The 27,604-nt window shown below is 43.8% G+C and overlaps 2 protein-coding genes across 2 annotated transcripts in view; one reads left to right on the top strand and one right to left on the bottom strand.

Annotated features, from left to right (window-relative positions):
• Positions 1 to 3,232: 3,232 nt before the first annotated feature.
• Positions 3,233 to 17,441, bottom strand: LOC311125009 (carnitine O-palmitoyltransferase 1, liver isoform-like). Its single transcript, XM_084199100.1, has 19 exons — positions 17,327 to 17,441; positions 16,460 to 16,618; positions 16,196 to 16,338; positions 15,928 to 16,099; positions 15,604 to 15,708; positions 15,335 to 15,472; positions 15,154 to 15,231; positions 14,384 to 14,491; positions 13,342 to 13,426; positions 12,409 to 12,604; positions 10,070 to 10,258; positions 9,644 to 9,749; positions 9,228 to 9,344; positions 8,664 to 8,828; positions 7,693 to 7,824; positions 7,218 to 7,370; positions 6,898 to 7,011; positions 5,329 to 5,421; positions 3,233 to 4,520 (listed from the first exon to the last, which is right to left on the bottom strand). Exons 2-19 carry the CDS (start codon positions 16,598 to 16,600, stop codon positions 4,434 to 4,436), a joined length of 2,322 nt encoding a protein of 773 aa, XP_084055226.1. The 5' UTR covers positions 16,601 to 16,618; positions 17,327 to 17,441; the 3' UTR covers positions 3,233 to 4,433.
• LOC311125008 (cysteine--tRNA ligase, cytoplasmic-like) overlaps positions 16,954 to 27,604 on the top strand; it is a 28,643-nt gene continuing 17,992 nt past the window's right edge. Inside the window, exon 1 of the mRNA XM_084199098.1 lies at positions 16,954 to 17,027. Coding sequence (XP_084055224.1) covers positions 16,991 to 17,027 — 37 coding nt within the window. The 5' untranslated portion in view covers positions 16,954 to 16,990. The remainder of the gene's footprint in view (positions 17,028 to 27,604) is intronic.

Consider the following 27,604-nt stretch of genomic DNA (forward strand, 5'->3'; position numbering starts at 1 on the left):
TAAATGAGAACATCCTCTGGCAACTTACCCCCAGCTGGAGGCTACATTTACCCCCAGGTGGAGGCTACATTTACCCCCAGGTGGAGGCTACATTTACCCCCAGCTGCAGGCTACATTTACCCCCAGGTGGAGGCTACATTTACCCCCAGCTGGAGGCTACATTTACCTCCAGGTGGAGGCTACATTTACCCTCAGGTGGGGGCTACATTTACCCCCAGGTGGAGGCTACATTTACCCCCAGCTGGAGGCTACATTTACCTCCAGGTGGAGGCTACATTTACCCCCAGGTGGGGGCTACATTTACCCCCAGCTGGAGGCTACATTTGCCCCCAGGTGGAGGCTACATTAACCCCAGGTGGAGGCTACATTTACCCCCAGGTGGAGGCTACATTTACCCCCAGGTGGAGGCTACATTTACCCCAGGCGGAGGCTACATTTACCCCCAGGTGGAGGCTACATTTACCCCCAGGTGGGGGCTACATTTATTTCAAAAATACTACAGATCACGAATAAACCAAAGAAGGCCTATCTTTCCATGGCAGTATACGGCACACCTACCCATGGCAGTATATAGCACACCTACCCATGGCAGAATACGGCACACCTACTCATGGCAGTATACGGCACACCTACCCATGGCAGTATACGGCACACCTACCCATGGCAGTATACGGCACACCTACCCATGGCAGTATATGGCACACCTACCCATGGCAGTATACGGCACTCCTACCCATGGCAGTATACGGCACACCAACCCATGGCAGTATACGGCACACCTACCCATGGCAGTATACGGCACACCTACCCATGGCAGTATACGGCACACCAACCCATGGTAGTATACGGCACACCTACCCATGGCAGTATACGGCACACCTACCCATGGCAGTATACGGCACACCTACCTATGGCAGTATACGGCACACCAACCCATGGCAGTATACGGCACACCAACCCATGGCAGTATACGGCACACCTACCCATGGCAGTATACGGCACACCTACCCATGGCAGTATACGGCACACCAACCCATGGCAGTATACGGCACACCTACCCATGGCAGTATACGGCACACCTACCAATGGCAGTATACGGCACACCTACCCATGGCAGTATACGGCACACCAACCCATGGCAGTATACGGCACACCAACCCATGGCAGTATACGGCACACCTACCCATGGCAGTATACGGCACACCTACCCATGGCAGTATACGGCACACCTACCCATGGCAGTATACGGCACACCTACCCATGGCAGTATACGGCACACCAACCCATGGCAGTATACGGCACACCTACCCATGGCAGTATACGGCACACCAACCCATGGCAGTATACGGCACACCTACCCATGGCAGTATACGGCACACCTACCCATGGCAGTATACGGCACACCTACCCATGGCAGTATACGGCACACCTACCCATGGCAGTATACGGCACACCTACCCATGGCAGTATACGGCACACCAACCCATGGCAGTATACGGCACTCCTACCCATGGCAGTATACGGCACACCAACCCATGGCAGTATACGGCACACCAACCCATGGCAGTATACGGCACACCAACCCATGGCAGTATACGGCACACCTACCCATGGCAGTATACGGCACACCTACCCATGGCAGTATACGGCACACCTACCCATGGCAGTATACGGCACACCTACCCATGAGTAGGATGGAGTCTTTCTACCTGCTTCCTAATGATGGTGACTTTTATGTATAATTGTATGAATGGGTTGTGCCCCAAGATACTTTTAAACCAGATTCACAAACTCACTATGACAGCATGTTGACCATTAATGCTGGATGCACAGATAAACAATCATGATCATTGAAACCATGAGGTCCAGACAGCTGGCCTTCGAGGAGGAAGTGCAGAATGCAATCCCTGTATAATTACACAACAGAGTTCATATGTTTCCTGTGGGTAATGTAATCCCTGTTGCTCTATCCAGACAATGGCATGTGGCCAAGTTCTGTTTGGCATTTTGGTGACTCATCTGCATAGCCTTGTGTGTTATTAGTATTATGTTGATTAGCAATCAGGTCAGAGAGTGCAACGGAAGAGAATTGGGACAGCAGGTGGAGACAGACTATGCAATGTTCGCATGAAATTATATTCGTTTTATTTGTAAATATCTTAAATAAAAATGCTCACTTCATCTACAACAGTGTATGTGAAAGTGTGGTAGACCGCAAACTAAATGAGAATATTTGTCATCATGTCACCTTGGACTGTTTTTAAGCCTGAATACATGAACGCATATTTAACATTCTTGTTAATAATGAATCTGTGTATTCATGTACATTTCTAACGGAAGTTAGACCGTGTTTGTAATGACTTCAAAAGCTCTAAGTAGATCAGGAACAGTAGATGTGAGTTGCGCTGCAGGGAGACATCTAAGAGCAGCCCATGGATATGTACCATCAATCTTATGAAGCTTCTTCTTCAAAGTGGAAAAGCCACAACAGAAAATATGCCAGGACCTTAGCTGTGTAGTGGTGCAGTGCTTCTCTGTTTCTGTTTTCAGGTGTGGATTATGACAGTACTTGTTGTACATCCACCGGTCAAGGCATACCTACCAGGCTTCCACTAGAACCTCAGGGTGAACCGGTCAAGGCATACCTACCAGGCTTCCACTAGAACCTCAGGGTGAACCGGTCAAGGCATACCTACCAGGCTTCCACTAGAACCTCAGGGTGAACCGGTCAAGGCATACCTACCAGGCTTCCACTAGAACCTCAGGGTGAACCGGTCAAGGCATACCTACCAGGCTTCCACTAGAACCTCAGGGTGAACCGGTCAAGGCATACCTACCAGGCTTCCACTAGAACCTCAGGGTGAAGAGGACACGGGAGAAATGCCAAAGTAAAAGGTACTGGTATTATAATTAAAGAGCTCCATCTTCTGGGTTAGAACAGTTATGGCAGTTGTGACGACATCAAATCAAAGTGAATTGGTTGTGTACACAGTTTATTTTACATTTAAGTCATTTAGCAGACGCTCTTATCCAGAGCGACTTACAAATTGGTGCTTTCAACTTATGATAGCCAGTGGGACAACCGCTTTTTTTTTTTTTTTTTGGGTGGTGGGGGAAGAAGGATTACTTTATACTATTCCAGGTTTTATCAGATGTTATAGCGGGTGCAGCGAAATGCTTGTGTTACTAGTTCCGAACAGTGCATCAAAAATGTCAAACAAGTATACAAATATTAATCCACTGATGACATACACTTTTATTTTGTTTTGGTATACATGCTGTTTTACATATTTATAACAAAACATGTAACGCTATTGTCTTGCTATCGTCTTAGCAATAAAAAACAAGCAACCGCAAAGGAATGACTTCTACAGAAGAATGATTTCTATTGCTATATGATATTTCAAAAACGTTTGAAATTCAAATTTCTTCAAGTTTAAATATTTTTAATTATACTTTACAATTTTACATCTAACAAACAAAATTTGACATGTAATGCCTCATGGTGCAGTTTGAAGGAAGTTGAAGGTAGTTCGGTGAGTGATTGCTAACTAGCGTTAGCGCAATGACTGGAAGTCTATCGGTACAGCTAGCAGAAACATAAAAATGGTATTTATGAGTTCATGTGCCTCTGGGTAAGTAGAAAAAAGGGCTTAGTTGCCAAAATTCAGCACTATCCCTTTAAGACTTTACCAATGGTAGTTATACTGCAGTACCTAGAGGATCTGTTTCCTGGACACAGATTTAGCATAGTCCTGGACAGAACAACATGCTGAATGGAGAATATCCATCAATAGTTCTTTTTAGTCCAGGATTAGGCTGATATCTGTGTGGGCAACCAGCCCTTAAGTATGATCCTTCAACTGTCACTAATCATACTTTTGAAATGTGTCAAGATTTAGGGTGTTACGGTATCCATATTAGGACAGCATCACATGTCCATGGAAGTTGTCCTAAAATGGATACCGTACCCCTGCCAACAGTCCTTTTCTCAGTGGTGCACAGAGCAATGGTTTAAAACAACAACGACCTGATATTAAAACCCAGAGACCAAATGCCATTTGCTCAGTTCAAAATACATCGCTAGCAGCTCAAAAGAATTGCACGGAAGAAAAGACAGCGGGTAAATGTTTACGCCCATTTGGTCACTCACTCTCCACATCTCACTACAACTACCACAGTGCATTAAGGCACCAGCCCTTTGAAATGAGCTGAGCGTAACCTTAACATAGGACAACACATGGCAGCATGGGTCTGTGGGCTAGCATGCAACACACAACTTAAAATGGCAAAAACAGCCCAATAATCATTCCTATACACTCTCTTATTTTGTTAATATTGTATGGTTTTTAAACACATTCTAAGACCATAACACAGAATATCATCTGAGTAAGCCTATGGAAGTTGAGGTTTTCAGGTAGGGGGAAAATAAATCACGCCAAGGCATTTGCATCCAGCTGAAATAAGGCCAGGATATCGAGCATGGCCTGTTTGATGTGTTTTCCAAAACGATGAGAGTCCTATTGGACAGAGAGGAAACAATTTAGAATGGACATGTTCTAAAGGCAAGCTGATACAATAGAACTTTAGAATGGACATGTTCTAAAGGCAAGCTGATACAATAGAACTTTAGAATGGACACGTTCTAAAGGCAAGCTGATACAATAGAACTTTAGAATGGACACGTTCTAAGGCAAGCTGATACAATAGAACTTTAGAATGGACACGTTCTAAGGCAAGCTGATACAATAGAACTTTAGAATGGACACGTTCTAAGGCAAGCTGATACAATAGAACTTTAGAATGGACACGTTCTAAGGCAAGCTGATACAATAGAACTTTAGAATGGACACGTTCTAAGGCAAGCTGATACAATAGAACTTTAGAATGGACACGTTCTAAGGCAAGCTGATACAATAGAACTTTAGAATGGACACGTTCTAAGGCAAGCTGATACAATAGAACTTTAGAATGGACACGTTCTAAGGCAAGCTGATACAATAGAACTTTAGAATGGACACGTTCTAAGGCAAGCTGATACAATAGAACTTTAGAATGGACACGTTCTAAGGCAAGCTGATACAATAGAACTTTAGAATGGACACGTTCTAAGGCAAGCTGATACAATAGAACTTTAGAATGGACACGTTCTAAGGCAAGCTGATACAATATAACCTGTATGGAGAGGCAGTTGGTATCAATAGTGGCTGGTCAGCCATGAAATTCAGGTCTGTATGTTACCCAGGCGATAGCGGAGTCTTTGTTTCAAGTGAGGACAGCTGATTGAAAGCAACATTCAAGATAGGCCATGAGGATCAGCCAACTCACCGTCTCAGGACTGGAGTGCTTGCTGGAGATATGGAAGTTAATGAGGTTTTCTCCCAAGATGATGTAGGACACACCATATCCATCATCTGCCACCTGACACAAAGAGAGAAACACAATCAGCGCGTGTAAAAGAGGATTACACGGCAGCACAGAGATAATTACACAAAATATTCTACTGTATTTTCAATTGCTAAATTTGAGAACTTGGGCCCTTTAAAATGTTATTATTTTAATTTAAGATTTGTTTTACAGGTTTTGCCCCACTATTTCTCAGATTCTACTGAGTTACAGTTCATATAAGGAAATCAGTCAAATGGAGTCAATTCATTATGCTCTAATCTATGGATTTCACATGACTGGTCAAAGATGCCTTAAAAAAAAAAGGTAGGGGCGTGGATCAGAAAACCAGTCAGTATCTGGTGTGATCACCATTTGCCTCATGCAGATCACCATTTGCCTGACATCTCCTTCGCATAGAGTCGATCAGGCTGTTGATTGTGGCCTGTAGAATGTTGTCCCACTCCTCTCCAATGGCTGTGTGAAGTTGCTGGATATGGGCGGGAACTGAAACACGCTGTCGTACACATTGATCCAGAGCATCCGAAACATGTTCAATAGGTGACGTGTCTGGTGAGTATGCAGGCCATGGAAGAACTGGGACATTTTCAGCTTCCAGGAATTGTGTACATGTCCTTGCTACCTGGGGCCATGCATTATCATGCTGAAACATGAGATGATGGCACGACAATGGGCCTCAGGATCTCGTCATGGTATCTCTGTGCATTCAAATTGCCATCGATAAAATGCAATTGTGTTAATTGTCTGTAGCTTATGCCTTCCCATACCATAATCCCACCGCCACCATGGGGCACTCTGTTCACAACATTGACATCAGCAAACCGCTCACCCCCACACGACGCCATGAATGTGGTCTGCGGTTGTGAGGCCGGTTGGACGCACTGCCATATTCTCTAAAATGACGTTGGAGGCAGCTTATGGTAGAGAACATTCAATTCTCTGGCAACAGCTCTGGTGGACATTCCTGCAGTCAGCATGCCAATTGAACGCTCCCTCAACTTGAGACATCTGTGGCATTGTGTTGTGTGACAAAACTGCACATTTTAGAGTGGCCTTTTATTGTCCCCAGCACAAGGTGCACCTGTGTAAGGATCATGCTGTTTAATCAGCTTCTTGATATGCCACACCTGTCAGGTGGAAGGATTATCTTGGCAAAGGAGAAATGCTCACTAACAGGGATTTGTGCACAAAATTTGAGAGAAATAAGCTTTTTGTGCGTATGGATATTTCCGGGATCTTTTATTTCAGCTCATGAAACATGGGACCAACACTTTACATGTTGCGTTTATATTTTGTTCAGTGTATGTTGTTGTTTCACATTTAGATTTTATGAGCACCAGGATGAAGAACTTATGTTTTAAGGGGGCATTACACTCCCAAATCTGCTCTGAAAACATCTGACAATCTTTAATGTTACTTTAATGTAATATCCCTTTAATGCCTGATTCATTTTGAGTAAAGGGCCCTATTGAGGTCGTGCAGGGAACTCACCGGGCCAAAGCCTCCCCCGCTGGACACGTACTCTGGGTGTCTGACCAGGTCAAACAGCTCCACCTGCTGGAGGGGAGTCTGACTGGTGGACAACCTCCAGGGCTCCGACAGCACCTACAGGAGAGGACACACACACACACACACGCACACGCACACGCACACGCACACGCACACGCACACACACACACACACGCTTTAACATACAAACCTCAAAAAAATTAATTTAAAAAAAACACTGTATAAAAACGAAAACACACAAAGATCTCCATTCCACTTTAAAGAGGAATAGTACATCCACAAGTCAAAATGCTGCATGTGACCTCTTTGAGGAAGGCTGAGTCCTCTCCCAGGTACTTGGAGACCACGTAGAGACAGAAGAGGTGGCGGTCGATGCCTCCTCCGGTCATGGCCAACCGGTACAGCTGCTGGTGTCTCGTCGCAGCTTCCTTCAACAGCTTCAGTCGCAGCTCTCTCTACAGAGAAGACAAGGAGTGGTAGGAAGAGACAAGGAGACTATATGAAAGAATGAAAGGGGATACCCTAGCACAACTCAATGCATTCAGCCGAAATGTGTCTTCCGCATTTAACTCAACCCCTCTGAGACAGAGCGGTGCGGGGGGTAACAAGTAATGGTGAAATCCGTCTCTTTTGGCCAATTACACCCAGATATCACAATCTAACTGAAAAAAATAGGTTGAAGCATTTTTCTTTTGAAGAACGTAAAAAAATATATATATTTAATGAGGACTGACCCACAACCTTTCAGTTCCTGTAATGCTCACAGAGGGTCCTTACCGGGGTGTCGTCCACCATGGAGCGGACGAAGGCACAGGTCTCCACGGTGCAGGAACGAACCGTCTCTGTGCGCCCCTCTCTGAACATACGCGTCATGGACGCCTCGTACGTTAGACAGAACCTCCCCTTGTCCTGGAAGTCAAATTCAATGTAATACAATTCAATAAACTTTGTATTTATCCACTCAGGGGTGATTAAGGAAAATCAGGTTCACATTTTGTTTAGAGTAAAAACTCTGTTAACCAGCCAGTAATCTGGTTATAACATATTATAACTAGAGTATAGTTTCTGTTAACCAGCCAGTAATGTGTGGTTATAACATATTATAACTAGAGTATAGTCTCTGTTAACCAGCCAGTAATGTGGTTATAACATATTATAACTAGAGTATAGTCTCTGTTAACCAGCCAGTAATGTGGTTATAACATATTATAACTAGAGTATAGTCTCTGTTAACCAGCCAGTAATGTGGTTATAACATATTATAACTAGAGTATAGTCTCTGTTAACCAGCCAGTAATGTGGTTATAACATATTATAACTAGAGTATAGTCTCTGTTAACCAGCCAGTAATGTGGTTATAACATATTATAACACATACAGTAGTAAGACATATAACAAGGTATTATACCTGTCGGCTAAAGTGTTACAGATTTTTCTTACTGGCACATTTTAGTCTTGTCATGTTTGGTAAATAAATAATACAAGTATATTTGTTATAGTTACTGTCCTTATTAAGGATGATTTTTATCTCCTCAAACTACAGATTGTTGACAGCTACTCACAGCATCCCTGGTATTCATTCACATGTCCTAAGGAAGCTCAATTCCCAACCTGGGTTTTCATATATCCATCATTCCCTCCTTCCAATTGCCCAGTTGGCTAATCCTGGCTAATTAGCCAATGGAGTCATCCAATCAGCTGATCCTCTTCCTGTTGCCAGTCAACAGAGGCAGAGATAATGACCCTACCCTGAAGTGAGCCAGCTGCAGGGCGATCTGGATGAAGGCATCAGGGCTGGTGCGACACTTTTTGATCAGGCCCTTCCCGAAGCTGTTGAAGGGGATGATGTGGGAGTCAACGTCGTCTGCCAGGGCCTTGGCCACCATCAGCGAGCTGGCGATGGCCGTCTGACACTGAGGCACCGCACAGGGGGAACAAAGACACTCTGAATCAGCCCATTTCACTTGGTCTCTGATGTATTTGATCAAAGAGCCTCAGTTGTTGATTTCATTTGAAGCTTTGAGATGAGACAGTTGAAGGGGGGGTCCTCAGAAAGGTGAGAGCTCAGGTGTAAAGGTGTGAAAACTGAAGGTCTTTCTAACATCCAATCTATTATCACACATGTACCAAACAGACAGGATCACTGGGGATCATGTTTGATCACTATAACAATGAAACAGAATGGAAAGGCTTGTGTGTGCATTAATGACATGCACTAATTGATAATAATTATGAAAACAATAAATAACTTTTGAAAAGGGGAACATCCCTACAACATTTTAGTTTAACCCAAACCCCCTGTGGTGGGCTACCTCAGCTGGGATGTTCCACTGCAGCCTCTGGGGGCCTGGGAGGGACGGGTGAGGGTTTCCTTTGCAGTGGCCTTCCTCTGTGTAACCCAGCTTGACAGGGTCCATCGACAGCACATGCTACAATTAGACAATAACGTCCTTTAGAGACATACATTTTTACATTTTAGTCATTTAGCAGACGCTCTTATCCAGAGCGACTTACAGTTAGTGAGTGCATACATTTTCATACTGGCCCCCCGTGGGAATCGAACCCACAACCCTGGCGTTGCAAGCGCCATGCTCTACCAACTGAGCTACACGGGGCCCAGACACCATTTGTCGTGCCAGCGATCTATTCCTGATAACCTATACAGACACAGTGTAAACATTAACACAAACTAATGAAGAAGAAGAAAGGGGTGTACTCTGCTAGCTACCTCCCAGAGGTGCCCTATGATGGGGGCATCTGCCCAGCTGTGCTCCGCGTTCAGACCCATGGTCCCGTTCCTGAACACGATGAGGTTGAAGGACTTATCAAACCACCTACAGGAAAAATACACAAACCCAAAACAGTGCTTGAGCACAGAGTAAGCTACAAACTCCAGTATTTAATTATTATTATTTTTTAAACATTTATTATACAAGTATTTTAATTCATAAGCGTTCATAACATTTATGAAAATGTCTAAACAATTTATAAGCATTCAGTAACATTCATAAGTAGTTATAACGGCTTATTCTTCAACATTTTTGTAAAGTGTAAAGTGTAGAATAAATGAGAGCCCAGGTAGATAACAATAGTAAGAATGTAATTTCCCACACTCAATCTGCATAATATGAAGGATTGGAGCCCTCGGTCTCACCTGTCGTAACATTTGCCGTGCAGCAGGGACTTGGCGTAGCTGTCCAGGGAGCGGACGGGATCGTCAGCCTTGTAACGCTGCTCTGTGTCGTCCAGGGTCACAAAGAAGGCAGCCTTCTCCACGGTGTCCAGGGCCTGCTGGTTCCTGCCCTGTCTCAGGTAGGCCTCTCGGGCCTCCGCCCAGGGCACCCTGCCAAGGTGGGGTGAACATAACATTGGGGAAACTTTTTTGATTAAATCATTTCTTATCACGGACAGTGGATTTTTACATCACCTTCAATATTTGGGTTGATCCAATTCAGTCTGCTTCAAGGTTTGTTTAATTACGTTAATTCTGTCAAGTCACCATAGGGTTTTCTACCCTTTGGAGGGAGGAGCCTCCTCTTAGATTACATTACTTTCGGCCAATCGGCGTGATTTTAAACTACTTCAGCAAATAAGCAACGGACAGAGAATATCCCAAGATACCCGATGTGATGTCGAGAGGGCGACTTAGAAGAAACTGACATTATGCACCTTTAAAGCTCGTATCTAGGTCACGTTCATTAGGCACCAAACGGAAGAAAATGGACTGAAACGGGGAGGGGCTACCTGGACTCATCCAATGAGAAACACTCATTTTTATTTTCCATTAAAAAAACGTTTTTCCGTTGCATGCTCTTACGAACAGGACCCTGGATGTGTATTTTCTGAACCAGTGTAGAATATATCCTGGGTCGTTCCATGTCATTTCAGCAAGCCATGACACCCACCATCTCAGATTGTTTCAAAATCGTTTCTAAAGTTAAAAACAGATTATAAGATAAGCATTCCTGCAACATTATTTTGTTTAAATATAATTTGATCTCTGAGAAATTAAGTTAGTTGATTGCACCCACATTGGCCATTTTAAATTATAGGATTGATATAATATTAAATAAATCTAGAACATAACATCCGAATTGGACCCCCCCCAAAATTCTAACAATTAGTAAGACATGAGGATTTCAAAGAAATGGTCAAAAGCCACCCACGGACCACCCACGCCAATCCCAACCCAACAACGAGTATACAACATCGGTTCTCTATTTATAACAAGTAGTATGGAGCTGCGGCTCTGAGTTTTGTTTCTTCATACTATGTAATGCATTCTCAGTGAATTTGGTGATGTTTTTTCCCCCCCCTGTTCAGAGAAATTAGTCATTGATGTCCCCTCCTACTTCCTGATATTACCAGGTTCTGACCACTAGACCACTGTTCCTGCTATTTTTTTAAGAATCTCCCCCCACCCCCCATTAATTTTAAAGGGATAGGTCACCCAAATTACATTGGTTTTCTTAACCTGTAAGCAATCTATGGACAAGGTACGACACCAACCCATGCTTTGGTTTTGTTGACCTGGCCACTGTTTCCTGGCCACTGTTTCACAGCGCTTCATATCCAAATCATCTCAAGTAACATAATTGAGTTGCACAATACCATTTTAGATACTTTAGGATGATTTGAACATGAAGCATGAAAATGCTAATATAGGTACCACTGACTTGCAGACTGTTTACAGGGTAAGGAAACCAATACGCAATTTTGTAATTTGGGTGAACTATCCCTTTAACAAACAAATAAACACCTAATAGCAGGAACAGCACCATCTAGTGGGCAGAACCTGGTAATATTAGGATATAGGATGAGACATAAATCTAACAACTTCATTGACAAATTCTTTGGTCCTTTAAAAACCTGCTGTAAGTAAAATATTGTGTGCTATAGCTTAGAAAAAAAAAAAATGTGACTCTGGATGACAACATAATGTTGTTTGTTTCCAACATTAGGGCTGTTTTCCTAAATAAGTTAAATCCGCTTCTTGATTTGTTTCCTTGCCACGATACTAACGAGGATCGCGATACTGGTATCGTCCCGGCCCTACATTACATAGGATGAAGGAACAATACTCCCAGCCGCAGCTCCATACAGAACTGATATTGTATACCCGCTTTTGGGTTGGGATTGGCGTGGGGTATGGTGGGGTCCGTGGGTGGCTTTTGAACATTTCTTTGAAATCCTCATGTCTTACTCATTGTTGGAATTTTTTGGGGTCCAAAATGTTGTTCTTGATTTATTGAATATTATATGAATCCTTTAATTAAAAAATTGACAATTTGGGTGCAATCAATTAACTTCATTTCTCAGAAACGATTTCACAACAATCTGAGATGGTGGGTGCTTTTTTTAAGGTGAGTCTCAGTTGGTAGAGCATGGCGCTCGTCACGCCAGGATCTTCAGTTCCATTTCTAGCTGAGGGGTCGGCCCGTAGGAAAATTTGTCGCTTCAGATAAAAGCGTTATACGCGTAGCGTCGGCGTACCTGTCCCCAGCAGTGAGGGCGGCCAGGGTCTCCTCCCCCGGCTGGGGTTCAGAGGGGTCAGCCAGGATGCGCTCCATCTGCTGCTCTACGGCCCTGGGCGACAGCACCTTACCGTCGTAGAACATGGCCACTTTGAAGTAGCGCCCCCGGTGGTACACCACGATGTGCCTGCTGTCCCGCATATGCTGGATGGTGTCTGGACAAGCACAAGGGGTAGGGAGGGACAACTTTGTGTAACTTCCAACAAATTCACAACAAGAATATGATTATGGCTTAAAGGAGCTCTGATAAATTATTCACACAATTTGGACCTACTGAAGAATTTGCACAAAAAAAAAAAAAAAAGGGGGGGGAAACTGCAGTACTACACTATGTCTAAAAAGGGTTTTCTAGAAACTAAGACAGTATCGAGGAGATACCTTGGAGAGACTAAATGTGGTTTGAACTGTTGTTTCAAGCGAAAGATTTGGAGAGTGTTCTCTAAAGCACAAACTATGGTTGGTGTAATTTCCAAGCAGCATTGAGAACTGCAGTGGGATTCTTTAGCATGAAACAAAAGTTAAAACACACAATGAAGAGGATCGCAATGAAACATGGGAGTCTATGGGGGTCTAATTCAGGACACTTTGGAGCCTCGGTCACAAAAAAAAGTGTGTTTTATTCCAGGGCCTGAATAGCCAATCTGTTATGTAAACTTGGCACTGAGCAAACAGCTCCATCCTGTGATGCCATTTGGCCTGTATGAAAGTGCCCATTGACTGGATATATTTGTGCACAGTCTGCGTACATTTAATGTACACTCGTAGGTTGCTAAATAATAGAATGATTAAATAATCTGTTCAATCCGCATTTGGTTTCCACACATTCTATGGTTCTTAGAACTGCTTTAGTCTGTGTGATTGAGAGACTGGGGAGGAAGAAGTGGCCATCTACCTGTATCTAGGCCTGGGATACGACTGGTGTTGAACATACGCTCATATTGGGCTGAGCACATTGGAATGGTATTTTGAAGCATGAGCTGAAAGGCAAATAGAAAAAAAATGAAAAATGACCAAAGCACAAAAAGCCTGCTCTCCTAGAAACTGATGGGAGGGGGCTAGAGGGGGAGGGGGAGGGGGGGGGGGGACCAGAACGGCTCACCTGCTCTCCTAGAAACTGATGGGAGGGGGCTAGGGGGGGGGGGGGGGGGTGATGGAGGAACCAGAACGGCTCACCTGCTCTCCTAGAAACTGATGGGAGGGGGCTAGAGGCGGGGGGGGGGGTGATGGAGGAACCAGAACGGCTCACCTGCTCTCCTAGAAACTGATGGGAGGGGGCTAGAGGGGGAGGGGGGGGGGGGGGGGGGGGGTGATGGAGGAACAAGAACGGCTCACAGAAGAGAAGAGAAAGAAAGACAGATGGAAGGGGATTTGAAGGGTTTGAGATAGCTGATCCTATTTCACCAGCATGTTACAGACCTGACAAATTCACTCGTCTGGGTCAAAATAAACTATATTTCTGTACAATAACCCTAAGTGTAGATAAGGACTTACAATCACCTACAGCGTCAGACAGTACCAAACAGTTATGAATGCAGGCCAAATGGGTGATACATGAGTTTGTATTCATGGAACATGCTGGTGAAACGGGCATGGCTGGTGAGGAATTCTATGGGGACAGAAATGGGGGTGGGATAAGGGTGGGGTATGCTGGATCCAAAGCTCGTCTGTGACAATAACGCTCCCTCCTCTTACCCCGTTCCAGGCCTGGGAGGCGGGAAGTATTGAACAAGCGCTCCCATTGGGCGGAGCAAAGAGGAACTCTTTTATCCAATGCAAAGAGCTGCACCAGAGATAACATCCCGTCCGCAAGTGTGAAACAGAAACAGTGATATTTATGTCATTTGGTATTAAATAGGGAAGAGGAATACACATTAGGGTCATAAAGAAAATAACACTTAGATGAGAAGCAGCGACCAAAAGTGAAGGCTCTTTACCGGTTTGATCTGCGCTCGGTCCAGCATTCTCCTGTACAGCATGATGGCATGGATAGCATTGCCTGCCCGAGCGGCCTGCAGACTGGTGGGAAACACATACAGGAAGTCCTAAGAGAGAGGGAGTGAGAATGGAGAAAAAGCTGACAAATCAACTGAATGAATGAATGAATGAAAAATAGATCGACAATGGATAAAGAGAAATATTGACAAGAGATAATCCGATCAAATACTCTGATGAATTGCCAAATTGGTAAACATCCATAAACACATAATAATATTAACGACACATAATGTTGTCAGACAGTACAGTAAGAAAATAGACTAAAACTGCTTCTCCAATAGAAATCCCTGATCACACTTGTAGGCGATGTCATAGAGGCTTGGCTAGCTAAGCTCATGTGTAGAAACACATCATCGGTTCTAACGGTCGTCTCGCGCCAAACTGCGGAACGTGCAGGCCTTAAAATCAAAGGTACTGTTTTTGATGAAAATTCTAATGTGTCAGTTTGTCACTTTCACGAGGTTGGAGTAATAAAATGTTCCAACTACTTAAGACATTGGCTCGAATCTAGGTTGTGCCTTTAGATTTCGACAAAATTAACAACTAAGGAATAATTTTGCACTTCTCAAACCCTGTTCTGTTTGATCTGTTTCGCAAGCGTTCCCGGAAGTTTGGCGATGTTGCGCCTCTGGGTTTAGAAACTCTGTGATACTATTACCCCCTCATTTGTAGCAGCTTGACGATATACAATGCTAGTACTGACTCTTACCATTGCATAGTAGTTGCTGTTGACCATGATTGGTCCACGGCCTCTTAGGTAGATGTACTCCTCCCACCAGTCACTGACCTGAGAACAGCCAGACATGTCAGATCATTCGAAAAGCTATGGAAAATGTTTTAAGCTATCTAATAAAATCTGATGAAAACCATATTTAATTAATGTGACTCACATAGTTTGTAGCCCACCAAGATTTGAGTTTCAGGTACCACTGAAGTCTAGGACCCAGGCCTTTCTCAAAATCCTTGGCGAGACCCTCCATCCTCAAGTACTGTTCGTCGTCCATGAGAGGACGGGCAGATTCAAGGTACTAGCAGAGGAAACATGTATGACAATCTAACATGGCACACCTTCAGGAGTTCTATAAATCGCCACATTGTACCCCTCTAGTAAATGGTTGTGATGGATAAAGCTGCGATTTGCTTTGTTCCTGTTGCTCACTCTATTGATGGTGTCCTTCACTGAGGGCAGAGGGAGCTGTGGTAACGATGTCTGGAAGCTGTACAACTGGGGATTTCGCCTGCCGGAGAAGATCTTCACCAGTACCTGCACTCACAATTATGGGTCTGTTAAAGGAGAAGTCTACCTTCAAATAAAAGGTTCATATTTTTCCCCCCCCCCAGTCTTTTGTCTATTTGGTCGGGGGGAAATATTTCTGACATAGTTATGAGCTTTCTAGGTATCATATTTCTGTAGCCCCACCTCTACCCGGCATTGGTTTCCCCACAGGGCAACACGTGACATGGTTGTTTGCAGTCGACTCACCAGCCAGATGCGTGTCCTCCACGGCACGGTGCCATGACAGGCATACATCCATCCATGCCAGGAGAGCAGCCACTTGAGTGCAGTTCGCATGGTGAAGAAGACAGCCACCCAGAGCCCTGTGCCAACTAGCACCCCGCCAACCACCTGCTGGTTCTCCAAGGACATGTAGCGACTGCAAGGAGAGAGGCAAAGCATCCCTTACTGCCCATAAACATGCTAAAATGTAATTGTATCTATGGGATAGCGAGTGAGTGAGTTGAGACTTTACCTAACAGGCAGGTGAGCACCCACTTTGGTGAACAGTGCGAAGGAAGGGTCAGCTTGGACGTACTTTGCCCTCCCCATGTACAACCCCACCACTAACATCAGGCCGGTGGGACTGCCAGGGTACACACCGGTCATCACCCCATTCTGTGAAGGAAATTATATTCAGCTGTTTGTTTGTTTGTATTTATGTCGTCTGCTGTCGTTTTATGTCTGGTATAACTTGGTACTGCTATGCCTGGCGGCAATTTCCCTTGAGACAAAGCACCTTGAAGCGGATGAACTTTTTCTTCCAGGAGTGCAGGCCAGACAGGTAGATTTGTCTCAGGGCCTCGTGGCTCAGCTGCAGATCAATGCCGTCTGGAGAGACGGTGAACTGGAACGCCACAGCCTGGTGAGCTTCTGCCATGACTCTGCCAGAGGTTCTCTACAGTCGAAAAAACATAACAAAACATCACCAAAACACACAGTCCCTTCATCACAAGATAAAACCTGAAGCACACTGGCTTCTAGAATAAAATGACCTTCTCTGGTAAGCTACTTAGCGAGAAAGGACCCACCCACTCATGAGCTACTTAGCTAGAAAGGACCCACCCACTCTCATGAGCTACATAGAAAGGACCTTCTCTCAAACAGATGTGACAAGTGGGTGGGAAGCATTTGTTCCATTCAGTGAGCAAAAATCTAGTAACGTAATGGTGTGATAAAGCAGGACTATTTGAGTTTGGCCAATGACAGATGCGCAGCACGACTGCATAAAAGACAGCCTGAAACGCAACCACACTGTATCAACAGAACCATGGTCTCCAAGCAAGATATCAGCACAGACAGAAGGGGTCAGTTATAAATATCTTTGATGTCAGCTAACGTTAGCTAGCTAACGTTAATGCCGAGTCAACTTTGTGAATTCCAAGGCAGAGATACTAGCCAGTTGCCTTGTTTGGTTAATATAGCTAATTGTTGTGACATTCATCTGTTAACTAACAGACCGCTTGTTCTGCCATTACCTAACTAGCTAGCTAGGTAGCTAACTGGCAGCAAATTGTGGGAAGCGCTGGCTAGTTAGCTATGTTAACGTTAGACAGCTAGCTAGCTAAATAGTTTGATAGCAGGTGAAATCAACAATCAAACTCACATAGTATCTTCAAATGACTCCTTTCAAATATATTTTAGTACAAATACATTTCAGCTGCGATTTCAACGACACCAAGTTAGCTAGCTACTACACGCTGGGCTACGTCGGACGCTCTGGCATGTTCCAGGTTGCATAGATAGGACATATTGAAGGCTGACTGTCTATCCGATGGGGCCAGGGTTCCGGTCTAGAAGTACGGTTTCGACTGCTCCTACAGTTTGGCTTCGGTACTGCAGTATAACTGACACCCGGCCCAGAATTCCATACACAGCCACATAGAAAAGTCAGATTTGAAAATTCCTTATAAAGACACTTTAGCAGTGCTTGACTTGGGCAGGAGCTCACCAGAGCTGAGTACCGGCACCTCACATTTTCTACTGCTTGAGCTCCTGTTCCTCTTAAGGAATATTAGCTCAAAAGTATTGTGGAGCTCCTGCACCTAAAATTAGTACCGGAACCTATTTCAGTCCAAGTAAAGCACTGCACTTTAGTCATCACCTTTGTGCACAAAACATCCATTGAATTATTCAAATAATTGTCACTGAGGCAGATAATTTTTTTTCATCACTCACAGCCAAAGATATTAACGTTATATTCATCCGATGTCTGCCATGTTTTTGGATGACGTGATGACCTAGTCGCTGCTTGCGCTGCGTCCTGTGCGCGGCACAGTGGGCTGTCTAGCGCCTGCCTATTCTTTCTTTGGATTGGTGGATACATCTCATTATTTTAATTCTTTTTTGAATATTTGATGAGGGTTGTTGACAACAACCACCTGTTTTCAATGGAGAGAGATGCTATGCTACAAGCCTCATGCCATGTATATGCATAACCATCTCGAGACAACTCCGATATAAAGTGTTTTTTCTCAAAGTTGCCGGGATGCCACGTGTCCTACATATCAGTAGCTCGTAACAACTTGAGTGTTACGAAACATCTATTAGATCAAATAAACCTCACTGAGCAAATAAGCCATTCCATTTTTGGTTGACCAAATTCGACACTCATTGACCTCCATACAAAAACTCCTTGCTTGGTGAGCAAAACAACGCCACCTGCTGGAGTTGCGCCTCTCTCTTCCTCTCTGGTGCTAGTGCACTACTTCTTCTTCCGTGAGGCCAACGGCCTGGGAGGACGGGACACCACCGCTCAACACACCCTGTAACTCTTCTGAAGTCAAATCTCGTACACCCAAATACTTCTCTGCAGCTGCCACCGCAACCTCTATTTTCTGCGACTTACGTTCCATCCCTGCGGTACAGTTGATAACCATTGCTATAAACTCTAAGAAGCCAATCTTACTGAAGCATATGTCATTCGTTGGCCTATCCCTCTGTGTTGGCACAGATCTACTACTCACAGGGATCCTCTCATGACCCTTGACCCATCTTCCTCTACTTTCTTCCCAGCCTCAGCATACGACACCCTCTGCACTGCTCTAACCCTGGTAACCTCAACCTGCCTCTCTCGCACCGGACACTTCTGATCCCCAGCACCATGGGCACCCCTACAATTAACACATACCACTTTTTTTTTTAACCTATACTACACATTCCTTTGTCTCATTGCCCTTCTACACACCTAGGAGCCACCCTCCTACACACTGCTGCCACATGCCCATAACCTTGACACCTGTAACAACGTAATGTATTCGGCACAAAATCTCATACGGGATAACTGAAATATCCTAACATCACTTTGTCGGACAAAGACTCAACATCAAAACTCAAAAGAACAGACAATGACTCTTCTGTTTCACCACTCACGCCACCCTGTCTGCGTCGCACCAAACAACGATCATCACAAACACCAGGAATCTTCCCCTTCATCTGGTCCACCTTCACATTTACCGCTACCCCAGTAATCACTCCTTTCAATGGCGCCCTGTTCTTGAGAAAAAAAACAAGTCCCCGCTCTTGTCCTTATTCGTGTGGCGTGGAGCGCAGACTCCCTCTGACCAACAGAAACACAGACAATTATCACAAGCCCACTTCGGGTTACCTTCACTGACTCCTCAGCACCCAACTCCATTTTCACCCACCCTGAAACCACATATGAATCAGACAAAAGGCAGGGGTCCACTTTCTCAAAATGTCACTCCTACCGTAACAGACTCATCTTTATCCTGACCATCGGTGCAAGGCTCGGGCTCCAAGAACCTCCCCAAACCTGCCACCTCTGGTAATTCGCCCTCATTCACTTCCATTTCGCCTCCAGAACTGGATCCGGCGGACAGCTCACACTTCTTCGACCTACCATCTCCCTTTTTTTCCCCACCATCTTCAACAGATTCAATCCCACCCTCTGCCTCTCTCACTGTCTTCCACCTCCACCTCTCTCTTTCCTTCCAATCTTCCTACGTATTCCAAGTATACGTCTCCTTGTGATAATACTGCACTTCTCCTAACATCTCATTCTGGCCCTCTCTAGGGACTCCATTTCCTCCTCCCTTGATCAAAGTCGCTATGACCGGAACTCGATGCTAGTGCACATGTGATGTTGGTCCTTATAACCCGGAGATAGACGGTCCATGGATCGGCGTATGCGAACGTGAGTAGATGACCTTGAACACTAAGGTTGGACATCTTGGACGCCGTCTCCAGTTGTTATTATACCTCAGTGGTCTAGGCTGGGCAGATGAACCCGTATGGATGTAAATCATTGGCATAATGATTTGAGCGTGTAGAATAGATTTGTAGTTGTAAACACAATTTGCAAGTGTGTAACTGATGAGTTGTGAACGTGTAGTTCTAATCGCATTCGCAAACTTGTAAGTTAATATTTGCGAGCAATAATTGCATCTGTACACCTGCGAATGTCAATTTCGCACACTCAGACTTTTGGCAGTACTTTAGCGCCCTACCGTGAAAAAAGGATTTGTAGATGTGCAAGCGAGGAGAGAGAGGGCAGAAGCTCTGGGAGGTGGGACCTGTTTCTTCTAACCAATTAGACTGGTTGATTGGTGACAGCTCACATGGGCCGTGTTGTCTAGCACAACCACCTGTCAGTCACGATGTGCGTCACCAGTTTACCACAGACTGATTGTGCAATGTCCACCAATGAATCCCAGCTGTTAGCTGTCATAGTGGGTAAGTTTAAATGTCTTTATTTTATGACTAGGTAGCAAGTTTTTTTCTTCTTCTTTGTAATACATTTTTGGAAGCTATTGTCCAAGTCATTGTCATTAAGCATTTGTAACTCTAACGTTGTAGTCTGATACTAGCTACCAAAATCGATTCCTCATGGGGAGCCCACCCTGTGCCTTTCTCTCTGCTTCCACCATTCCTCATGGGGAGCCCACCCTGTGCCTTTCTCTCTGCTTCCACCATTCCTCATGGGGATTCCACCCTGTGCCTTTCTCTCTGCTTCCACCATTCCTCATGGGGAGCCCACCCTGTGCCTTTCTCTCTGCTTCCACCATTCCTCATGGGGAGCCCACCCTGTGCCTTTCTCTCTGCTTCCACCATTCCTCATGGGGAATTCCACCCTGTGCCTTTCTCTCTGCTTCCACCATTCCTCATGGGGAATTCCACCCTGTGCCTTTCTCTCTGCTTCCACCATTCCTCATGGGGAGCCCACCCTGTGCCTTTCTCTCTGCTTCCACCATTCCTCATGGGGAGCCCACCCTGTGCCTTTCTCTCTGCTTCCACCATTCCTCATGGGGAATTCCACCCTGTGCCTTTCTCTCTGCTTCCACCATTCCTCATGGGGAATTCCACCCTGTGCCTTTCTCTCTGCTTCCACCATTCCTCATGGGGAATTCCACCCTGTGCCTTCCTTCTTTTCTTCCCATTCCTTCCCTATATTCCTTACCAGGAAGTCAACCGGGTCTATTAATCCCCCTTACTATTATTGCTATTCCTACAATTTCTCCCTGTCTATATTGCTTAGGTACTCTTTCATACGCTCTCCTAATTTCAGTAGGGGCCTCCTGCATAACTATTGCCACTTGATTACTTTTATGTCGGAGCCCATCTTGTATCCTCCCTGTTGCTTTTAATACCCCTGCCCCTTAGACTTCTACACTAACCCCATACTGCCCTAAACTATCCATTTTAATAACAACTTCAACATATACACTGCCACATTCTCCCTATCTAATCCACATTTCCCTGTAGTCATAGGTGGCACTGAGTTCCATATACAACTTAATTCTCTCCTTAATTTATTTACTCAAGGATCTGGCTCCTTTATCACCCTAGTTAAGTTTATTTGGTTTTGTTGGCATGCCGCCCAATATCTCTCTCCTAACTGGTCTCTTATCCATTTAGATATCCCGGCACCACAAGTCATATATTCATTACACAGATCTACTACGATCTGTGTTCTTCCATTAAATTCCTCTTCTACATTCCAATTTGACAGAGAACCAGGTAGACGCTTCACCATTGGCTGCCAGGATGCCCGAGGGGTTTACTCTGATTTACTCATTGTTACACTGAAAAGTCTATAGCTAGTTGGATTGGTCCTTTCCCGGTTTGGGCGCCAATGGTACCCCCAATTTAGCTATTCCCTTTAGAATTATATTTTAGCACGTTCCACATTTCCTAACTTACACCAGCCAAGAGTTTCAGTCTCGTCAAAACTTTGACTCCTTTAACACAATTTATTTATAGTCACGGCCTCCGACTGCCTTTAATAATCTAAAGATCTTTCTGAACCTTTCCTCTGTAGTAACTCCCTCTGTTTAAGGATCTGTTCAAGTAGATCACCTACAAAGCTGCCACAAAGTTCCAAGAATCTCGTAAATTCTCAACACTATTCCATATATTTCCTATATCCCCAAATAGTCCAAGGATTTCCACGGATCTATCTCAGTCGAGATTTCCAAATCCCAAAGCTTGCAAACCCCTGGACGAGCGCCCAAATTGTCAAAGCTAAAATACCACCTCTGCAGAATTTAACAATTCAACTCGCCCCTACCTACCCAATAGCAGGTCAGTTAATCCTCCTCATTAATTCCCACAGATCTGATAGATGCCGCTCTGCCTTGCCACTGAGCTAGTATACAGCTAGGGGCTGTTCCTCAAACTCAACAGTAAGGGCCTTACAGTAAAGTGGGCTATCCCCGAAGTCGACTGCCTACGCTTCTTCACCCTGAATCTATAAACCGGCGCCTTCTCAGGATCGTCCGGGCCAGAGCTTCCATTTACATTTACGTCCTTTAGCAGACGCTCTTATCCAGAGCGACTTACAAATTGCACTTCAGCACACTATGAGTGGATCACAATCCTCTGGGTTGGCTTTAGCCCAGAGACGCCCCTCCCTACGACTCCTACCAATGCACTTAGTACCTATAGTTCGGTCTCAGGTTAGGTTCCTTTATACCAGCCACTCGGGTTCCCGATAGACTAACTAACCAGATGCTAAAAATCCTCAATTAATCAAGTCTATTTCAGAAACCTAGAGTAAAACGCCATGCACTTGTATGACTCTTTGATGACACAGGGTTTCAGAACAATAAAGCAAGTGTATTCCAAATTCCAGAAACAGGCATAAAATTCCCAGATCAATCAATCCCAAATCAATAATAAGTGAAAATCAACAGTGAATTAAATTGAAAGACCTTCAGCGCCCTTAACTAAACCCTTATTGGGTTGCCAATAAAATATTATTTGTCTATTACAATTTTAGCACAACATTCAATAACAAGAAAAACAGTTTCTTACCTTCTACAACTTTATAAACAGTTTTTTGGCTCCCCCGTCAGGATGATCAGTCCTTCAGACTGTGTCTAAAAACTCTAACAACTACTTTAACACACTTCTATCAATGAGGTAACCTTAAGGATTCACTAAGTACAATACAAATCTAAATACGAATATAATAAAAAGCTAAATATACTTTTAGCTCAGAAGCTACAGCAAAACAACTTATTCCAGCAGGCGACAGGTTCTAAAAGGTCAAAAGGTCAAGCTCAAAGTTTAAACATTATAACATCTCATTGCCAAACTCCTACAGGCCCTATTGCCTTGTCCCCAAGGCCCATCAAACATAGTCTAATATACATTGTACCCTAAAAGCAAACATCATTATAACATTCTTAACCATTTTACAGCATTACTTTAATCACCCTTTAATATCTCCCACTGTATTTTTCCTAATCACCCTTTAATGTCTCCCACTGTATATTTCAACCTTTAACATTTAACATATTTAACATTTTAATTATTATCTTACTAAATTCCAGTCCCAATTAATTGATTCTTCTTTTTCTTTAATCAATGTCAATTCTCAATGTTCATTCTTCTTTGTGCTCCATGTGAAAGTGAAACTTCTTCGTGTGTGTGTGTGTGGTTGTATGCAAGTGTGGCCTTCCTACCCATGCCCTCTGTCACTAAAATGTCACAGAAAACTGGGCCTTAGCCTACTAGAAAATGATTAAAACACACTGTTTTGCAATTAAGGTCTACAGTAGCCTCAACAGCACTCTGTAGGGTACACCATGGTGTAGCCGGATGACAGCTAGTTTCCGTCCTCCTCTGGGTACATAGACTTCAATATAAAACCTAGGAGGCTCATGGTTTTCACCCCCTTCCATAGACTTAATAATTAATAATTATGACAACTTCCCATAGGATGCCCTCCAACCTATCACAGCTCTTGCTGCATGAACTGACATGTTGTCCACCCAATCAAAGGATCAGCGAATCTAGTACTGAAAGCATAAGCTACAGCTAGCTAGCACTGCAGTGCATAAAATGTGGTGAGTAGTTGACTCAAAGAGAGAGAAAGACAATAGTTGAACAGTTTTGAACTCATTCATTTCTTTAAAAATGAAGTTGGAGAGGGCGAGAGCTGTATTTAGTTGTATTTTTTTTTCACTTTCACTAAGCTAGCGAATGCAGCTAGCTAGTTTAGCCTACTCAAACAGAGAGGGATGCTATGTTAGCTAGCTGTCTATGGCTATCCAACACAAACTCTTCCAAGTCAATGTAAGCTTTTGGTTTTATTAATTTATTGCCACCGGGGCAACTGCTAAACTTCTTGCTGACTGTACACTGTACTGCATGATTGTAAAGGGTTTACTAACGTGTTAGTTCTAGTAGCTATGTTGTTGACTTGACGTTAGCTAATATGGTGACAATGATGTAGGCTGTGTGTAGCGGTTAGTGGTTATGATATGAAGGTTTGGCTTGGAACCTGGTTACAGACTGCTGACGTGTTGTGCACTGAAGTCCATAAGTGAAGCGAAAAGGTGAGAGGACAGCACGTAGATGCGAAAAGGAATCATGCAAAGAGCAAAATGTTCATGCTGTTTGTGTGTGGCTGCTATGAAAGTGAACTGTATTTGCGTGTGATCAGGGGTGTATTTATTCTGCCGATTCTGTTGAACGTTTCTTAAACGGTGGTATTGAATGATTACAAAAATGTCTCTCAACCTGTGCACCTACGTTGTAAGCTTTCATTCATAGGCTAGGTTGCAGCAACCTCGTGATGGGTATAGGGAAAATTAGAGTATCATGTAGTAGCCTAAACCTATCGATGTTATGACAGTGAATGACAGTCATCCAATATGCTGTAATAGAAAGAAGGCCATGCTCATGAAAACAATAATCATCCTCCCTCATCTTAAACGGCAACGACCGCCACTGCACTTACAAGGATTGAGAATCCATTTCCACCTCTTGTCAGAGCCAGAGAAGAAGAGGCGAAACTAGAGGGATTACTCAGCCCAAAATGTGTCCACGAAAATAAGACCACGAAGTGAGGAATTTTTGTATGGAGGTCAATGAGAGATTGTTACATTTGGTCAACAAAAAATTGAATTGCTAATTTCCTACGTGAGCCTTATTTGATTGAATAGAAGTTTCGTAATGGTTATTTCGTTACGAATGCAGTGATAGAAGTGGACACGTGGCATTTCGGCAACTTTGAAAAAAGCTACTTAATATCTGAGTTGTGCCTGTTGTTCACACGCATATCTGCCCTCTCATTGGCTAGAATGGTCCCACCTGATCTCGCCTCTTCTCGCCTGCCTTCCATCTTTGAGGACATGCATTTCTATTGTTATAGCAGTCGCACAACCATCTTGTCAATACAAAAGATCATATTTGTCGGAGCCCTATTTGGAAATTGTGGGAGGCAACCATTGAGATATAAAATGTCTACAACCAGAGAGGAAGAGAGAGGTCCAACTTGGCGAAAAATCTGTCTCCCTCCAGCAGGTGGCGGTGTTTCGTTGTTTCGCCCACCAAGCAAGGAGTTTTTGTATGGAGGTCAATGAGACTGTCGAATTTGTTCAACAACAAAAAATGAATGGCTTTATTTGCCAGGTGAGGTTTATTTGATCGAATAGAAGTTTCGTAATGCGTAAGTTGTTAGGAGTGTACTGATATAAGTAGGACACGTGACATCCCGACAACTTTGAGAAAAAACACTATCGGAGTTGTCTCGAGATGTCTATGCATATTCATGAAATGAGGCTAGTAAAATAGCATCTCTCTCCATTGAATATGGGCGGTTGACGTCAACAACCCTCATCGTATATTCAAAAAAGGATTACAATAATGAGATGTATCCACCAATCCAAAGAAAGGCGGGAGCTAGACAGCCCACCGTGCCGCTTTGTGGACAGTGACTCCCATTGTTAGGGCGGAGAGACATGTATCTTGTCAGTATATCCAGTAAATCCATAATCTTTGGTTACCACAGCCAAAGGCAGAAGGCCCGCCTACTCGACCAATCAGATGAGGGAGTGTGATGACGCGTATACTGCAGGGGCAGACGAGAGACATGTATTTATTTTATCTAGTGATCCATTAATGATTTTTGTTATTCATTAGCTTTTAATAAAACCAACCGGTCTAAATGTAAAGTGCTAATCAGATGTCTTATTCAAACTCAGCTTGCAAGCCTACTGTATCAGGTTTAGTCCAAGCCTACTGTATCAGGTTTAGTCCAATGTCTGCATTGTTTTCCAAATGGCATGTAGACAAACAACTTGACACATCTTTATTTTGTAACTTTATTTTCAAAATCCACAAGTAAAACGTACACAGTTTCACAGAAATTTCAATTTTATCAATTGGCTGATTTTAAGAAACTTCAACCCTGTTACTTTATTTGGCACCAAATAAAGAATGTTAAGTCATTTTATTTAATTTAACATAGCCTTGCAGTCCACCTTTTTGGTATTTTGTACCAGTTTCCACCACTGTGGTAAAGCGGCCTTTACTGGGTCTAACAGCGGACATATCAGCTTGCTGCCAGCTCTTAGCAAACTGTTGGAAAAAATGGCATTTGACCAAATACAATGCTATTTCCCTGTAAACAAATTAACAACAGACTTTCAACATGATTATAGAAAAGGGTACTCAATATGTAATGCATTGACACAAATTACTGATGATTGGTTGAAAGAAATTGATAATAAGAAGATTGTGGGAGCTGTACTGTTAGATTTCAGTGCAGCCTTTTGATATTATTGACCATAACCTGTTGAGAAAATGTATGTGTTATGGCTTTTCAACCTCTGCCATATGAACTCAGAGGGTTTTCTTTAATGGAAGCTTCTCTAATGTCAAACATGTAAAGTGTGGTGTACCGCAGGGCAGCTCTCTAGGCCTTCTACTCTTTTGTATTTTTACCAATGACCTGCCACTGGCATTAAACAAAGCATGTGTCCATGTACAGTGCGTTCGGAAAGTATTCAGACCCCTTGACTTTTCCACATTTTGTTGCGTTACAGCCTTATTCTAAAATGGATTACATTGTTGTCCCCATCAATCTACACACAAAATACTCCATAATGACAAAGCAAAAACAGGTTTAATGAAAATTCTGCTAATGTATAAAAACTAAAATAATGCCACCACCATGCTTCACCGTAGGGATGGTGCCAGGTTTCTTCCAAACGTGACGCTTGGCATTCAGGATAAAAGTGTTCAATCTTGGTTTCATCAGACCAGAGAATCTTTTTTCTGATGAGAGTCTTTAGGTGCCTTTTGGCAAACTCCAAGCAGGCTGTCTTGTGCCTTTTTACTGAAGAGTGGCTTCCGTCTGGCCACTATATCATAAAGGCCTGATTGGTGGAGTGCTGCAGAGATGGTTGTCCTTCTGGAAGGTTCTCCCATCTCCACAGAGGAACTCTGGAGCTCTGTCAGAGAGACCATCGGGTTCTTGGTCACCTCCCTGACCAAGGCCCTTCTCCCCCGATTGCTCAGTTTGGCCAGGCAGCCAGCTCTAGTCTTGGTGGTTATAAACTTCTTCCATTTAAGAATGATGGAGGCCACTGTGTTCTTGGGGACCTTCAATGCTGCAGAATATTTTTGGTTC

This window comes from Coregonus lavaretus (genome assembly GCF_964263955.1).
Source record: "Coregonus lavaretus genome assembly, contig: HAP1_SCAFFOLD_814, whole genome shotgun sequence".
NCBI lineage: Eukaryota > Metazoa > Chordata > Actinopteri > Salmoniformes > Salmonidae > Coregonus > Coregonus lavaretus.

What these genes read in the sequence shown, in the direction of transcription:
- LOC311125009 (XM_084199100.1), bottom strand. Translation starts at nt 16,600, where the DNA reads ATGGCAGAAGCTCACCAGGCTGTGGCGTTCCAGTTCACCGTCTCTCCA. An exon ending in AAAAGTTCATCCGCTTCAAG is followed by an intron (nt 16,339 to 16,459) that starts GTGCTTTGTCTC and finishes TTTCCTTCACAG; the next exon opens with AATGGGGTGATGACCGGTGT. An exon ending in TATCCCAGGCCTAGATACAG is followed by an intron (nt 12,605 to 13,341) that starts GTAGATGGCCAC and finishes GTGCTTGTCCAG; the next exon opens with ACACCATCCAGCATATGCGG.